This window comes from Rousettus aegyptiacus, unplaced genomic scaffold (assembly GCF_014176215.1).
Source record: "Rousettus aegyptiacus isolate mRouAeg1 unplaced genomic scaffold, mRouAeg1.p scaffold_m13_p_2, whole genome shotgun sequence".
NCBI classification, from domain to species: Eukaryota; Metazoa; Chordata; class Mammalia; order Chiroptera; family Pteropodidae; genus Rousettus; species Rousettus aegyptiacus.
The window spans coordinates 122,019,136-122,036,860 of NW_023416295.1; the positions used below are offsets into that span (position 1 = coordinate 122,019,136).

Consider the following 17,725-nt stretch of genomic DNA (forward strand, 5'->3'; position numbering starts at 1 on the left):
TGAACATTTATAAATTATTTTTATTCCACGTGTTTGGTAGAATTGTTTCCTCTAAAGGAAAGCACTCCTTGATCTTGGCTCTCCCTGTCAGAATTTTGCACCCTCTGTAACATTTTTGGTCATAGTAGTCCAGTTTTCCTAGTAACTTTGTTAATAGGCTCTGAACAATTGCAAATTTGATATGTACTATATATATTAAAAGCGAACCAATATTTGGAGGTATTGGTACCTGACACTCTATTACAGAAAATTAGCCTCCAAATTTTAAGCTGCAAAGTCACTGGAATAACTGTTCAGAAAAGAATCACAACCATATGACCTTTTAGTCTTTTAGCACATACGTTAAGAATTGTGTATAAACCAAAATGTCCATGTACTTATCTTAAAAATCACCAATAAAAATCTTGATTATGAAAAAAAAAATACAGCAGATAACCATGATATCTCAGACAATTCTCAAAACAATATTATGAGATAGGCATCTCCATTTTAGATTAGAAAATATTAGGGAAACTGAGTAACTTGTCCAAGATCATACATAAAAAAAATTGCAAGTGCAGTAAAAGGTATTATTAAAAACCCTGTAATCTCAATTGATTTCTGAAACACTATTATGAAGTAGATATCTCCATTTTTATTAGTAAATAGACTCAGGTATTGATATACTTGCCCAAGGTCACACTGACAGAAAATTATACAGAATGGATTACAACACAAACACATTTACTCTATCATCCATTTTTTCTCACTCTAACAAACTACATCTAAGAACGCTGAGAAAAATTAAAAAGTTTAAAATTAAGACTTCTATGCTGTTTTCCACAATAAATTGAGTTTGGGTAAATGATTTTATTTTGTACCAGAACCTAAGTAATAATTTGTATCTAGTGCACATAATAAAATTATCATTTTTATGTGGGGAGAATACCTCTAAACAAAAAATAGCTGATATTATATATATAATTGACATACAATAAACTGCATGTATTTAAAATGTACAATTTGATGTTTTGACATATCAATACAAGTGTGAAATCATCACCAGCCACTACCAAAATGAAGATATGCATCACCCCCAAAGGTTTCCTCGTAGCTTTCTGTAATCTCTCCTTCCTGTCCATCCAAGGTCCACCATCCTGTCCCCAGAGAACCACTTATCTGTGTTTCGCAACTATAGATTATTTTGCATGTTTTAGAATTTTATATAAAAACTGTGTCTGCGTTCCATTACTAAAAGTAAATTTGCATTTTCTAGATTCATATAAAAATAGTACATACTGTTTTCTTTGGCTTCATTTATGCTGCATAATTATCTTGAGATTCATTCATATTTTTAATGTATCAATAGTTCATTCTTTTTAATTGCTAAGTAGGATATGGATATACTATAATTTGTTTACCCACTCAGCTGTTGGATGGGCATTTTGGGTTGTTTCCTATTTTCTTATTATAACACTGCTATGAACATTCGTGTTCAAGTTGTCATATGGACATATGCTTTCATTTTTGGGGGGTAAACACCTAGGAATAAAATGGCTAATTCCTATGGTAAATAAATGTTTAGCTTTAAAGGAAATTCTCAGACTATTTTATTCCCAGAAACAGTGTAAGGAAGTTCTATTTGCATCCGTGTCAACACTTGGTATGGGTCAGTGTTTTAAATATTAATCATGTTAATACATGTATAGTGGTACCTCATTGTGGTTTTAATTTCCATTTCTCTAATGACTAATGATGTTGACTATCTTTGCATGTACTTTTTGAAAACTCTATCTTCTCTGGTGACATCTGTTCAAATATTTTGCCCTCTTTTTCCACAGGGCTTTATGCTTTCTTAATACTGTTCCAAGAATTCTTTATCTACATACAAGTCTTTTACCAGCGAGGTGGTTTACAAATATTTTCTCCCACACTGTGGTTTTATCTTTTTATTCCGTTAACAGTGTCATTTGAAGTAGGTTTTATTACTGATAAAATGTAATTCATCAATATTCTTCATTTATCAAAGAAATTTTATCAAATTTTCTTTGTATTATATTTAAGAAATCTTTACTTAACAAAATGTCATAAAATTTTTTCCTTTTTCTATAAGTCTTATAAGTTTGGGGTTTTACATTTAGGTCTGTGATTTGTTTTGAGATAATTTTGTGTATAGTACCAGATATGGATCAAAGTTCAAGTTTTTTTTGCAAAGAGATACTTAATACTCAAGCAGCATTTGTTTAAAAGACTATCCTCCCTTCACTGAATTTCTCCTTACATCTTTGTCTAAATTCAATTGACCATGGAGTTCCAGTCAAGATGGTGGAGTAGGGAAACGCTGAGTTTGCTTCCTCTCACAATCATATCAGAATTACAACTAAACTACAGAACAACCATCATTGAGAATCACCTGATTTCTAGTTGAAGATAAGTCCTATAATTAAGAATGCATGGAAGAAGCCACACAGAGACTAGTAGGAGGGGAAGAGATTCAGAAAAAGTGATTAAATATCAGAAGAGCTGTCTGGGCTATAGAGGTCCACCCTGAGAAGCACCAGGTCCCAGCCTCATATCAGGATCCCCAGCCCAAGGTTCCAGGGCCAAGAGAGAATTTCCCACAACTTCTGGCTGTGAAAACTAGCAGAGACTGTGGCTGAGACTAAGAAAGGGCAGCTAGAGTCACAGCCATACCTCTTACAGGTCCTGCATATGGACCTATAGATTGACTCACTTGCTCTGAGTTCCAGCACTGGGGCAGCAGTGTGAAAGGCACCAGGGACATACAGGGAGAAACTAAATTGTCTGGCTTCAGGGAGAGAGCTGGAGGGGTAGACAAAAGTACTGGTAGAATCAGTGCTCCTTTACTGAGGTACCCCCACCACCCAGCATGCAAATATACACAAGTGCCATGTCTGAGACTCCATCAATCTGGCTAACGCTGTTCACCCTGCCTGATTGATTCCTACGATCCCATCACGCTCAAGTTGTAGGCCCATCCTAGATACTTCCAGCAGCTTTTCCGTATAAAGAGCCTGTCTGGGCTCATGTTATAGACTTTTCCAAAATCTCTCAAAGAGTCGCAAATCCTGAACAAGCAGCATCTGGCCTCAGGGGGCTCCATACTTCTTGCTGAGTGGCCCTAAGGCTCGGCCCTAGTGACAGCCAGCTTTAGTACACAGCTTAGCCTCTCGCAGGCACCTCCAAGCCCAGAACAAGTGGCAACCATCTGCAGATCACTTTGTTGCTCATATCAAGTGGCCCTGGGAAGAGCATAGGCAGTGGCTGACCTTGGCCTGCAACAACCCCCTTCCAAGAAGCCCCAGAACTAATATACCGGGTGGCCAGCTTCAGACCACACCAGAACACCACTCAAGCATCTCTGCAAATCACACCAAAAGGGCAGACTGGGCAGGCACCAGACCCCTTGCTAAGGTGAATCATCCTCCTCCACTATAGTCACAGCCAGTCCTCACAACCAATCAGCATGAGGGTCAATCCTACTGCCTTGCAAACAGTAGCCAAAACTCAATTACAACAGGAAGGCATCTACAACCTACACAAGGGACACACCTGGGGCACCTGGGCTCAAGAGGTCAGTAAGACTGTGCCACTGGGCCCATGGGACACCTACTATATAAGGACACTCTACTAAGACTGGGAGACATAGTGGCTCTATCTAATACAGAGAAACAAACACAGAGAGGTAGCGAAAATGAGGAGACATAGAACCATGTCCCAAATGAAAGAAGAAAACAAAGTTCCAGAAAAAGAACTAAACAAAGTGAAGACAAGCAACCTGCCAGATGCAGAGTTCAAACCACTGGTTATAAGGATGTTCAATGATCTCTGTGAGAACTTCAACAAACACATAGGAAACATAAAAATGGAGATCAAAACATAAAAAAGAATTAGTCATAAATGAAGAATAGAAGTAACTGAGATTAAGAATACATTTGAAGGAATCAACAGATTAGATAAAGCAGAGGTTCGAATTAGCAATTTGGAAGATAAGGTAGCAGAAAACACCTAATCAGAAGAGCAGTAAGATAAAAGAATCCAAAATATACAGATAGTTTAAGGGGCCTCTGGGGCAATATCAGTGTACCAAGATTCATATCACAGGAGTACCAGAAGAAAAAGAGAGCAAGGGAATGAAAATCTATTTGAAGAAATAATGACAGAAACCTCCCCTGACCTGTTGAAGGAAACAGACATACAAGCCCAGGAAGTGCAGAGTCCAAAACAAGATGAACCCAAAGAGGCTCACACCAAGACACATCATAATTAAAATCCCAAAGTTTAAAGACAAAGAGAGAATTTTACAAGCAGCAAGAGAAAAGCAGTTAGTCACCTACAAGTCAGCACCCATAACACTGTCAGCTGATTTCTCAACAGAAACTGTGCAGCTCAGAAGAGACTGACATCAAATAGTCAATGTGATGAAAGGGACCTACAACCAAGATTACTCTACCCAGCAAAACTATTATTTAGAAATGAAGGACAGATAAAGAGCTTCCCAGAAAAGAAAAAGCCAAAGGAGTTCATCACCACGACATCAGTATTATAAGAAATGTCAGAGGGACTTCTTTAAAAAGAAAAAAAAAAAGATCAAAATAGGAATAATAAAATGGCAATAACTATATCTCTATCAACAATTCTTTAAATGTAAATGAATTAAATGCTCCAATCAAAAGACAGAGGGTAGCTGAATGGAGAAGAAAACAAGACCCTTACATATGTTGCCTACAAGTGACTCACTTCAGATCAAAAAACAGACAGACTGAAAGTAAAGGGATGGAAAAGATATTTCATGAAAATGGAAACAAATAAACAAACAAAAGCTGGAGTAGCAAGACTTAACACAAGATATAATAGACTTTAAAACAAAGGCTATATCAAGAGACAAAGAAAGACCCAATAATCCCACTCAGGGTATTTATCCAAAGAGATCCATAACAGTAGTTCAAAGGGACATATGCATCCATGTGTTCACTGCCTCCATTATTTACAAGAGTCAAGATATGGAGGCAATCTGGTTGCCTATCAATGGAGGAATGTATAAACAAGACGTGGTACATAAATACAATGGAATGTAAATCAGCCATCAGCCGTATTTAAGAATGAAATCTTGCCATATGCAATAACATGGATGGACCTAAAGGGTACTGTGCTGAATGGAGTAAGTCGGACAGAGAAAAACAAATGTCATGTGATTTTATTTATATGTAGAATCTAGAGAATTGGATAAATGAACAAACAAAAACAGAAACATGCATATAGATATAGAGAACATTTTCATGGTTGCTGGACTGGGGGCAGGATGGAGTGGGACAAGGAACTAAGAGGTACAAACTGGTAGTGAAAAATAGTCATGGGGAAAATAGCATAGATGACAGAGGCTTTCTTCATCCCTTTTCCGAACAAATCAAAGTTGTAAGAGAAACACGGAGCAAACAGCAAGGAAGTCACTTGGGATCTAGATGAACAGAGGCACTACAGCTAAGGAGGAAGTAATTAATCAAACTGCAAAGGTAGAAGGCAGGAGGGGGCGAAGACATGAGGCTGCCTGGTCCCAAGTGGCTGAGTGGGACATAGGCTATGGGCAGCAGCAGCTGGCAGCTGCAGATGCCTCTTAAAAAGGCTGTGTCCGCGAGTGGACTTTCGCGGTGACAGACCTGCTTGCTCTTGAGCACCAGCACCAGCTGGCTGCACAGGAGGCACCAGGGACTTACAGGGGAACAAGGAATTGTTGGAGTGAGGGCCAGAGGTGAGGCTTTCTCCAGGGCAGCAGGGCCAGCCGTATCCATTGTTCCTCTGTTGAGCCCTCCCTCCCCTGCCCAGTGTGTGGATGCAGCACTGCCATAGCTGAGCTGTCATCAAACTGGGTAACAGAGGTCCTCCGCCCAGAGGATTCCCTGAAATTCCGCCTGCCCTCTCTTGTGACCCCACCCAAGCCACAACTAGGTGTTTCCTCAACAAGTCTGGTACTTCCTGCTGAGCAGCACCAAGACTCAAGCTGGTGGCAGCTGGCTGGGTATCTGGTGTGGCCTTTTGAGGCAACTATAAGCACAGCATCTGTGGATTGCTTGCTGAATCTTAACAAGTGGCTCTGGAGAGGCACGGGGTGGGGCTAAACTTGACCTGCAGCTGAATCCCACAGGATTGTGCCACTGGATACATGCTATACAAAGTCGAGCTAATAAGACTGGGAGACTTAGAAGAGCTGTGCTTAGCACAAAGAAACAGACATGGAAGGGTAGCCAAAATGAAAAGACAGGGAAGTAGAAACTATATGAGAGAACAAAACAGAGATCCAGGAATAATAGGGTCAAGCAATCTAACAGATGCGGAGTTCAAAACTGGTTATAAAGATGCTCAATGAACTCAGAGGAAGTGTAAATGAATTCAGTGAGAACTTTAACAAAAAGATAATATAAAAATGGAAATAAAAATTATAAAAGGGGACCAGACAAAAATGAGGAACACATTATCTAAGATGAAGATGGAATAAACAGTGGATAAAGAAAAAGGATCGAACCATTGATAATATAGGATGGAGAAGCCAAGGACACTCAATCGAAACATCAAGAAAAAAGAAACCAAAATTATAATAATTTCAGGAGCGTATGGGACACAATTAAATGTAAAAATATCCATATCATAGGGGTACCTGAAGGAAAACAAGAAGTTAAGAGCTATTTGAAGAAATAATGATGGAAAACTTTCCTAACCTGATAAAGGATATAGACATACTACCCCAGGAAGCTCAGAGAGTCCCAAGAAAGAGGAACTCAAAGAGGCTCACACCAAGACACATCAAAATTAAAATGCCAAAGGTTATATATAAAGAGAGAATCTTAAAAACAGCAAGAGAAAAGCAGTTAGTTACCTACAAGAGAGCACCCATGAGACTGGCAGCTGATTTGTCAAAAGAAGCCATGCAGAACAGAAGGGCTTGGCACAATATTCAAAGTGATGAAAATCCTGGATCTATGACCAAGAATACTTTATCCAGCAAAGCTATCAGAATTGAAGGACAGATAAAGAACTTCCCAGACAAAAATAAGCTAAAGGAATTCAACACCAAGCCAGTATTATAGGAAATGTTGGAGGGACTTTTTTAAAAAGAAAAAAACATGTATCAAGAACAAGAATAAAGAATGCTAATAACTACATTCCTATCAATGAGTACCTCAAATGGAAAATTAAGTGCTCTAACTAAAAGATAGAGTGGCTGAATGGATAAGAAAACAAGACCCCTACATGTACTGCCTACCAGAGACTCGCTTCAGATTAAAAGATACACACAGACTAAAAGGAAGGGGATGGAAAAAGATATTGCCTTGATGGACCCAGAGGGTAATGAGTTGAATGAAATGGGTTGGATAAAGAAAGATAAATATTGCATGATTTCAGGTACATGTGGAATCTAAAGAACAAAATCAACAACAAAAACTAAAATAAACTCATAGATACAAAGAATATTTTGAGGGCTGCTAGATGGTAGGGGGTTTAGGGTAGACAGAGAAAAAAGGCGAAAGGATTAAGAAATACAAGTGGATAGTTGCAGAACAGACATGGAGATGTAGAGTGTAGCATGGGGAAGATGGCTAATAATGTTTAATAAATATGTAAAGGAGAAGAGGAGTACTAGATTTAGTGGGGTGATTGCTTTGTGAGTTATGTGGATCTCTGATCACTATGCTGTACAACTGAAACTGGCATATTATTGTATGCCGACTACGATTGAAAAAAAACTAATTGAATTGTACAATGTAAATATGAGTAAATAATCGTCTATTATATTTCAATAAAGCCAGAAAAAAAATAAATAAATAAAAAGTCAGAGATGTACAGCATAAGGAATATAGCCAGTAGCATTGTAGTTAACTATGTATGGCGTCAGAAGGATTCTGGATTTATCAGGGTGATCACTTCGTAAGTTATATAAATGTCCAATCACTATTGTTTGCCCTAAACTAATATAATATTGTATGTCGAGTATAAGTGAAAAGATTTTTTTTAAATAAAAATTAAAAAATAATAAAATAAAATCAATTGACCATGTCCGTTTGGATGGTCATACTTCTGGATTCTCTAATCTATTCAACTGATTCTTATCTCACACTACACAGAAACAGTAACTTAAAGTTGATCAAAGACATGAATGAAACAGCTAAAATTATAAAACTCTTTTAAGTTTAAATCCTTTATGACTTTGTATTAGGCAATGCTTTCTGACACCAAATCTCAACCAAAAAGCAACCAAAGGAAAAACAGGTAAACTAGATTTCATCAAAATTAAAAAACTTGTGCTTCAAAGGTACCACCATTAAGAAAGTAAAAGAGTCTATGGCCATACCATCCTGAACACGCCCAATCTCGTCTGATCTTGGAAGCTAAGCAGGGTCAGGCCTGGTTAGTACTTGAATGGGAAGAATGTTAAAGACAATCCATAGAACGAGAAACAGTTTTTAGAAATCATATATCTGATCAGGGGCTTAGTATGAGAATATGTAAACAACCTTTAAAACAAAACAATTAAAAAACAAATAACTCAATTCAAAAATAGGCACTGGATCTGAACAGACACACCCCCCCTCCCCCCCAAAAAAAGATATACAGGTAACACAGATAAGATACTTCATGCCAGTAATCACTAGGGAAATAGAAATCAAAATTGCAGTGAGATGACATTTCACACCTATCAGGATGGCTATAATAAAAGGACAAACAATAATAAGTGTTAAGTGTTGACAAGGACGTAGAGAAATCGAAACCCTCATATATTGCTGGTGGGAATGTAAAATGGTGTAACTATTTTGGAAAACAGTTTAACTCCTCCTTAAATAGTTAATTACAGGTAACATACCCAAGAGAAATGAAAATACACATCTATACAAAAATCTGTACATGAATGTTCATAGCCAGAGAGTGAAACACAATCTCCATCAACTGATGAATAGATAAATTAACTGTGGTATATCCAGACAATGGAAAATTATTCATGCATAAAAGGAATGAAATACTGATTCACACTACATGGGTGGCATTTGAAAACTGTGCGCTAAGTGAGAGAAGTCAAACATTAAAAACCATATACTGTATGATGCTATTTAGACAAAATGTCTAAAACTGGTAAATCTAAAATAGAGACAGAAAGTAGATTTGTGGTTGCCTAGGGTTGGGGGTTCTGAATGAGGATGAGGTGTGAATTACTAATGAGTATGAAGTTTCTTCCTGGGGTGATGAAAATGTAGAATTAGCTGATGATGATGGTTGCACAACTTTGTAAATTTACTAAAAACCACTGAATTGTATAATTTAAAAGGATTACTTTTATGGTATATAAATTTTCTCTCCAATTTTTAAAAGTCTACTAGGAATAGGAATTATGTTGAATTTATAGATTGAGTGGGGAAATTCAACAATACTGAGTCTTTTGATCTACTAATATGATTTCTCTAATTACTTAGGTTTTAATTTCTCTCAGCAAAGTCTTACAGTTTTCAGTGTAAATATTTTGTTAAATTTATCCATCCTTGTTTCCTTGCTGGCTGTAGCCTGAGGCCTCTCTTTCTAGAGTATTCCTGTCTTCCTTCTCACATGGTCCCTTGCATTTTCAAATTAGCAATGATGCACTGAATTCATCTCATGCTTTGACTCTCTTTTTTAGCCACCAGCCAGAGAAAACTCTGCTTTTAAAGGGCACATGTGATTAGATTAAGATCACTGGGAAAATTCCCCTTTTATTGGACAACAAGTAATTATGGTCATGATATCTCATCCTATTCACAGATTTTACCTACATTCAAAGGAGATGCGACTATACAAGACTGAGGATCAATGGAGGTCAGTCGTATAATGCTGCTTTTACCACAATATGGCATTTATCTTTTTCAATCTCCTACTTATTAAATTAAATCTTGTAGTATCTACCTACAATTGGGGAGCTTACATTTAATTTTGTGATTATTCACAGAGCTGGGTTTAAATCTGCCATCTGGCTATTTATTTTGTATTTGTTTTCTTTGCTGTTTGTTCCTTTTATCCACTTAAAAAAATTAAAGAAAAAAAAATTTCTCCTAATCATGCATTTTTTTTTTTTTTTTTTTTGCTTTTTTACATGCCTGGTAATACTTGGTTGGATCCAAGACATTAAATTTGATCTTGTTGGATGCTGCATATTCTTTTCTTATAAATACTCGTGTTTTGTTCTGAGATACAGTTAAGTTACTTGGAAATAGTTTGGTGCTTTCAAATTAGAAGGACACGAGAATTAACTCTGCCCTATTACAGAGGCAAAACTATTCTCAGTAGTCTACCCTGTGAAATATAAAGTTTTCCACTCTGGCTGCAGTGAACACATTATTCTTGGTCCCTCCCACATGAGCTCCAATGACTGTTCCTCTAATTTTTGGGGGTGGTTCTTTCCCTTGCCTTGGGGAGCTTCCTCATCAGCATGCACTGATCAGTAGTCAGCTGAAGACTTGAAAGAGAACCTCTGTGTATTTCCAGGTCTCACTCTCTCTCTGCACTGCTTATTCCTCTCTGGTACTCAACTCTGAAAACTCTGGCAGCCTTGGTCTCCTTGGACTCCAAACTCTTTCCTCAACTACAGAAGACTGCCAAGCTCTGCAATCTGGGTTGTGTCTTGGAAACTCTCAGTGCAATAAGCTGAGGCAATCATAGGGCTCACCTCATTTGTTCCATCTCTTTCAGGGATCACTGTTCTTTGTTGCCTGAGTTGCCTAATGTCCAATGTTTCGAAAACTTCTTTCATGTAGTTTATCAGGGTTTTAGTTTGTTCAGGTAAAAAGATAAATCTGGTCCCTGTTACTACATCATGGCCAGAAGTGGCAGTTCTGCTACTTAGGTTTTAGTTTCCTTGCAGTGTAATGAGAGGTATAAAAGAGCTAGCAAGTAGTGAGGGTTGTAGAAGATCAATGCAAAAATCCAAGAATGTAAACATACATTAGTGCTCCCCAACTTAAAGAAAAAATATCATGTGTCCATTAGGAAAAACAATATACAACACAGCATTTTCCGAAAATAATGATAGTGAGTGCTTTCTAATTTACATTCTTCATTTAAAGTTTTAAACAGTAATTAAACCCTTATTACATTATATAAAAACAAAATTTGTCATGATACGGAACAATAATTTTAACAGAAAAATCTGAGTTCATTAGGTCAAATCCACAATACAAAGGAATTTCTAACCTTTCAGTTTAGTTACATTATTATTTTCTATATTACTTGTACCGACTTTAATATATGGAAATGAACACATTTACGAATTGATTTAAAAAAGGAAATAATACCTTTGAGAAGTCCAGAGTTATCAATAGGTCCAGGATATACATTTTGATCTCCCATCTGGTATTTGTCCCAACTGTCAAAGCCAACATATTTTTTCCACTGTTTGAACCAGCGACTATCAACTAGGTACCTAAAAAAGAAAAGAAATCAATAAAGGAAAAACTTGGAAATACAGGAACAGCAGAGAAGCTACCTAGGTTTGATATTTCATTTTATATTTAAAGTATGTGCTTATGTCATAGATTACTGAGAATAAATACAATAACAAGTATTTGGAAGAAAAATATTTCACTTGTGTAAACTATCATTTTTCTATTGTTCTATAAATATCTACTACTTGAGGGCAAGTACTGACATACACATTTAAAAAAATTTCTTCACAGCGCTTTTTAAAAAATGCAGTATCTCTTCAATAAAATATTTCCAATTGACCAAAAATTCAAAAGGTAATCATAAAAATCAAAACAAATTATAAAATGCAATATGGTAAAATATAAATAAGAAAAACGGTTCTCTTGTAAAAACTTACAAATACAGTGTGTTAATTTTATAGATTTTACTGCATCTTCTGGGAAGTAAGGAAAGTAATTATTAAAGGTTTGCAAGACTGATTATAATAATTATCAAAGTTTAAAAAAACTTTAAAATTATCTTTACCACAGTTAGTAACAATCTGTCTTTCTCATACAACAGTAAAACCTACTGGGAAAGCAAGATTGATTTTTGATTGATTTAAAAAGTCTGATACACTTAGTACTATAAGCATTACTGAAACTTATTTTCATCTTATTTTCTAATACCTAGAATTACTTTCTCATTAAGTGACCAGGGACAGATAAAGTAAAATAATGGTCCTCTAGCAAAGAAGGCATAAAAAAAATCATAAACCTAAAATTCTTTACAAATGTATTAACTATATATACCTATGAAATTCTGCTTTGCCCCTGGTTTATTATAATTTTAAGTACTTTTCCAGAAACAAATTCCCCACATATACCCAATTCAATCACAAACAAAATCAAAAGTAAAAGTTTAACAAGCTGTTTAAAGCCCATGTGTATAATAATACTGGGTAACTAAGTTTTTAGGAGATCATCATTCTGATGTTTCTGTGCTTACTACATATAGTAATATAAAAATGAAATGCTATAGTTATGTCTGAAAATCTCTGAAGCAAAGGCACCACCCTAACAAAACCCCACAATTCTTAAATAGTCATCGATAATTTAATTCTCTATAAGTGAGTATGACAGAATTTCTATACATGAGTACTCCAAACTGTCAGGATTATGCAACTGAAAGCCCCCAAATCATAAAATTTGAGATTTATGAGGAAAAAAGTTGAGACACTAAGTCATAAGAAAACCCTATTAGTAAAACAAATGAAATAAACTAACAATGACTTTATACGTTAAATTGACAATAAAGCAAATTATATTAAATTTTATTTCACACACTAAAAATTTTTTAGACTTTCTCCTCTGCAATTTAACCAAGATATTCAGACATTTCATTTGCTTTCTTTGCAAATAAATGCCATATTAAACGCCTTTCCTCTATTCTCTTCATCTTTTTTTCTGTCATTGTGTCAATTTCATAGTGTCTTAATTACTTTAATTTTGATATTTTTTAGGGCAACTTCCCCCTCCTTTGCATGCTGCAAATTGTCTTAGCTATCTTTTGTCATTTGCCCTTCCATATGAATTTTAGAATCAGTTTATCAAGTTCCACAAAAAAAACCTGTAAGATTTTGATTGGAATCATGTTGAATTTATAGATTAACAATACTATAATTTAAAATTTTCATTTATAAAACTACACTTTAAAAACTATTTATTGAATACTATCAAAATTCTATCTATATTTATTTAAAAGATATTTTTATAATATGGGGCTTTATCTCCGAAAGTATTTAATGAATCCTGCACAGTTAGAGTGGAGGTTTCCACTAGGCAGTATTCATCTGTGCTGCCGTAACATTTCTAGTTCTTTTCTCTTTTCTAGATCTTGGAGTGACTATTTTCTGTATAATGATACTATTATGACAGACAACTCTGTCATTTGATGAATATTTTGCTGCTTTCAACACTAACTTTAACTGCAAAGAGTATCGTATTTCTATTACAGACCACCACCTGTATCTTACTTGTAGAATTTTGTGGTAATGAAACAGGTAGGAAGTAGAAAAAATAGAACCATCAATTACAGAAATAATGTGTATTCTTAGGTGTACCCATGAAAGACAACAATACTAGATGAAGTAGACAAATAAATTAAAAAATTTTATTTCAAAACATTTACACAGATTTGTTGTCTGTAAACTCTACTCCTAATCTATGGATCTGCCAAAATCCCAATTCCTCAATTTGAACAGATGAAAGCCTAGAACAGAATTAACAGCTCACCAAGATTACTAATGAGTGAACAAAGACCAGAATTTATACATTCTCAACAGCACTCTTAATCCTTGGTATGCTATATGGGTCCAGATGATTCCAATTTCAGCTTAAGAGTTTCTTTTTAAATAGTTATACCTATTTGTGAAAATTGATATTTCAAGGCTTTTATTTTTAGATTTCTAAGAAAGAATAAAAGTCATGAAATATTGATTTTCACAAGTTGTTATAACTACGATTTTACAATGAAGACTAAAATCTTCAATACTGCATAACAGGTCTTACACGATCTGCTCTTTCCTACCTCTCTAGTTTCTCAGCTGGTATCTTATGCTGAGATCTAGCTGCAAGAGCCTTTTTTCAGTTTCTGGACATACAATTTTCTGCTTCATGGCTTCTTCTGCCTGGAATATATTCTCCTACTACTCTCAATACCTAGTTAACTCCTATCATCATCTAGATAGCCTAAATGTCACTGGGATAAGAAAGTCATTCCATAAGCTTCTATTTCCTCTCAGACAATTTGGGAAAAGAAAAACAAAATGGCAATCGTAGTCTACTATATATGAAGTTACAAAAGTTACTTTTAATAACAACAAAATAACTAACCTTTGAGCTTTACTCTTGGGCCAGACACATACATCTAAGCACTTTAATATATTGGCTCATTTACTCCTTTAACTACCCAACCAGGTAGGTACTATTAAAACTTCATTAGCACATACGGATTAAAACTTGCCCCAGGTTACAAAGCTAGTGCTAGGCCCGTGATTAAGAAAATGTAGTACTGGCATAGGGAAAAGCAAAAAGACCAAAGAAACAGCACAAAGAAACAAGAACCAGCCTCATATATAGGTGGAACTATGATGTATGCCAAAAGTATCATTACAAACTTGTGAGGAAAGATCTGCCTTTGTACTGGCTATATACAAAAAACTAGAGCCAACCCTTACATACGCACTAAATTCTACTCTAATGCTTATTTCAAAAAACTGAACATGTTAAACATGATCGATACATTAGGGAATAACACAAATTGCAGCTTATGCTTAAGTACTACTTCACCCACAACCAGGGCCAAGACCAAGGTGAGACGAGTAAAATATCTATGGATCCTAACAGAGTGAGTCTCCTTAAATTTTATACCCTAGTCCTAATGCTGAAACAAACACTAGGGGGTTGTAGAACATTACCCAGCTGTACCGAGCCACACAGGAATGCACAAAACACACACTTCAAACATCTACCTAAATTCATGTGTGTTATGAGCCACATTCTCCACAACTGCAATTACAACTTCTTGGCAGATTTCAGACAATCCTCCTTCTACCACTTCACAATAACTTATAAGCCGCGATCTTTCTGAATTCCACTTCCACAAATAATCTTCATTTTTTTCCAAATAAAAATATCAACTTTATTATGATATTCATGCATTTCTTAACCATTTAGCATGTGTAAAATTGTGCTACCATTTTTAAGTATTTTTTTTAATGTGTTACTGACAAAATTTTTTTGAGTATGAAGCCCAGCCCCATTATCCCCATATGCCCTATGGTTTTTATGGCATGATTTTGCATATAGCATGGTGATTTTTAGGAACATATGCTGTGTTACAGAAGAATTAATTATACAATAATAGTTGTATTAAAAATATAAATGTGAAAGTAAAATTATAATTTAAAAAAAGATATGAGAAAATCCTTGTTACTTCAGAATATACAAAGAGTTAATACAAAGAGCAAAAAAATCTTAAAAGTTTGATAATCTTGCCAAGATTAAAATGAGAAGCTATGATCAATGGATAAAACCAAGTAAAGAGATAAGACTGGGGAAGATATTTATACCACATGTAACCAACAAAGGATTAGGACACAGGAAGAACTCATTTAAAAAAAAAAAAAAAGAGAGAGAGAGAGAGAAAGCAATTCACAGAACAGAAAACTAGAATGACCTCTATACATGAGAAGATGCTCAATTTTATTAGCAATGGGAATACAAATTAACACAATACCATGCCATTCTCATGAAACTGGTGAACACAGTTTTTTAAAATTTTTCTTCGTACTCTTCTGTCTTCCTGAAGTATTACATTAAATATGACAAATGTTTTCTATTTAATATAGAATGGTTTATGTACACGCATGCACATGTGTCAACAATACTAAGTGCACAGAAGATGTGTAGTAACAGAAATTCATATACTGCCAAAGGGAATGTAAACTAGAACCCAAATTTTGGAGAATAATTTGGCACTATCAATTAAAGATGAGTATACCATACAATCATGTATTGCCACTAAGTTTTATTCTATACAAACTCTTGCCCTTATCTATAAGAATACAACTATAAGTACATACTACAGTATAATTTCTAAGAAAAACTGGAAAAACCCTAATATCCATTATTCACACCAAGAAATAGTGTACAAAAACTGAAATGAAAAATGCAACTACATGCATTAACATAGATAAATCTCAAAACTACAATGTTGAACAAAAAAAGAAAAGCATACATGTAATATAATACAAATATATTAAGATAGAGATAAGCACACACAGTGCAACACAGAAAACTGTAAAACATGGCCACGAATAATACATAGTATTTATAGACCCATGCATATTAAAAGTATAAAGAGAATAATAAAAATCAGTTTCAGGACAGTGGCTCCCTCTGGCTATAGAGGGAAGGTGGGTGGGATTAGAGAAACATACAAGGAAATTCAACTGTATCTGTAATGTTTCATTTTCTTAAACTAAGAAGTATACACATTTTGTTGTATTTTCCTTCATATTCTTCTGTCCCCCTGAAGTATTACATTAAATATGATAAATGTTTTCTATTTAATATAGAATGGTTTATATACACATCTTCATATACATGCACTAAAATGAAGTAGTCAAATGTACAGACTATAATGTTGAGGCCAACAAAACTGATAAAGTTAAGTGACAGTCAAAAAATGAAAAGAAATTTCAAGCATAAAGATAAGAAAAATAACCACAATACAACTTTGGTTTTTTTTTTTAACTGGGATAAAAAAATATGTACAGGAAAATGTATAAAATGAATAGTTTAAAAATAAAATAAAAATAAAAAGTTTTAGTTTTACTATTTTAATTTATAATTTTATATTCTCATATTTATAATTTATATTATCTCTTCCAAATAGATGAATTTGCATTAGACTTTAAAATTTACACAAGCTTTGAAAATTTTTTGGAAAAATATGATTTATTTGACTGTTTCTAACATCAAATTATGATTCTGATATATAGTAATATATTAATTTTCAAGAAATTACTTTCTTTTGGTAACTAGACCAACCAGCAAGCCAGAAAAGTAAAAATAATTGGGTGACATAAGAAAAACAAAGTGCATAAAGTAGATCCACCTTGATATTTGGGAATATGAGCAAAACAATCATTCTAAATCCCTAAAATTGACATATATACTGATTTAAGCTGATAAAACTTTAGTACCCAATATTACATATATAAAAGACTTGCAACCACATAAATTCATCTGAATATTAATGTACAAACATCTAGATAGCTCAAGAGTAGTGATTAATTGCTTTGTGATAAATAGACTAAGTTTCTTGCACAAAGGAATCTGTATCTTATGGATGAGACTAAAGGTGAAATATTTCTGAATAACAGTGAGCCATCTATCTGACTGTGTCTCCATATAAAAAGCTATAAAGTAAATGTACCAAATATGATCAAGATCACTTTATTTATGGTTGAGGCCTCTGTCTGTGGCTTAATTACTACCATTTCTTTGTTTCAGTGAATTACAAAAAATGATGAGAGTGCTTCATGCCATGATTCTCACACACTAATACATCAATATGAAAATAGTTTTGTCATAATGTTAATACTACCTGTATTCAAAAATTAAGGAAAATCTCATGGAGATTAAAGATCCATGGCCTTCAATTTCTCAAATTCTTCAAAGATGATCCACAATCCTTTGGTATATTTACAGCCTTCTCTGTTTTCAATTATTATTTCAAACCT

The 17,725-nt window shown here is 34.7% G+C and overlaps 1 protein-coding gene across 4 annotated transcripts in view; it reads right to left on the bottom strand.

Moving 5' to 3' along the window:
- The window catches only part of USP15 (ubiquitin specific peptidase 15), a 104,360-nt gene that overhangs the window by 74,682 nt on the left and 11,953 nt on the right, over nucleotides 1-17,725 (bottom strand). For all 4 annotated transcript variants that reach the window (XM_016150747.2, XM_016150749.2, XM_016150748.2 and 1 more), the window contains one exon: nucleotides 11,307-11,434. In XM_016150747.2, the coding sequence (XP_016006233.1) occupies nucleotides 11,307-11,434 (128 nt within the window). The remainder of the gene's footprint in view (nucleotides 1-11,306; nucleotides 11,435-17,725) is intronic.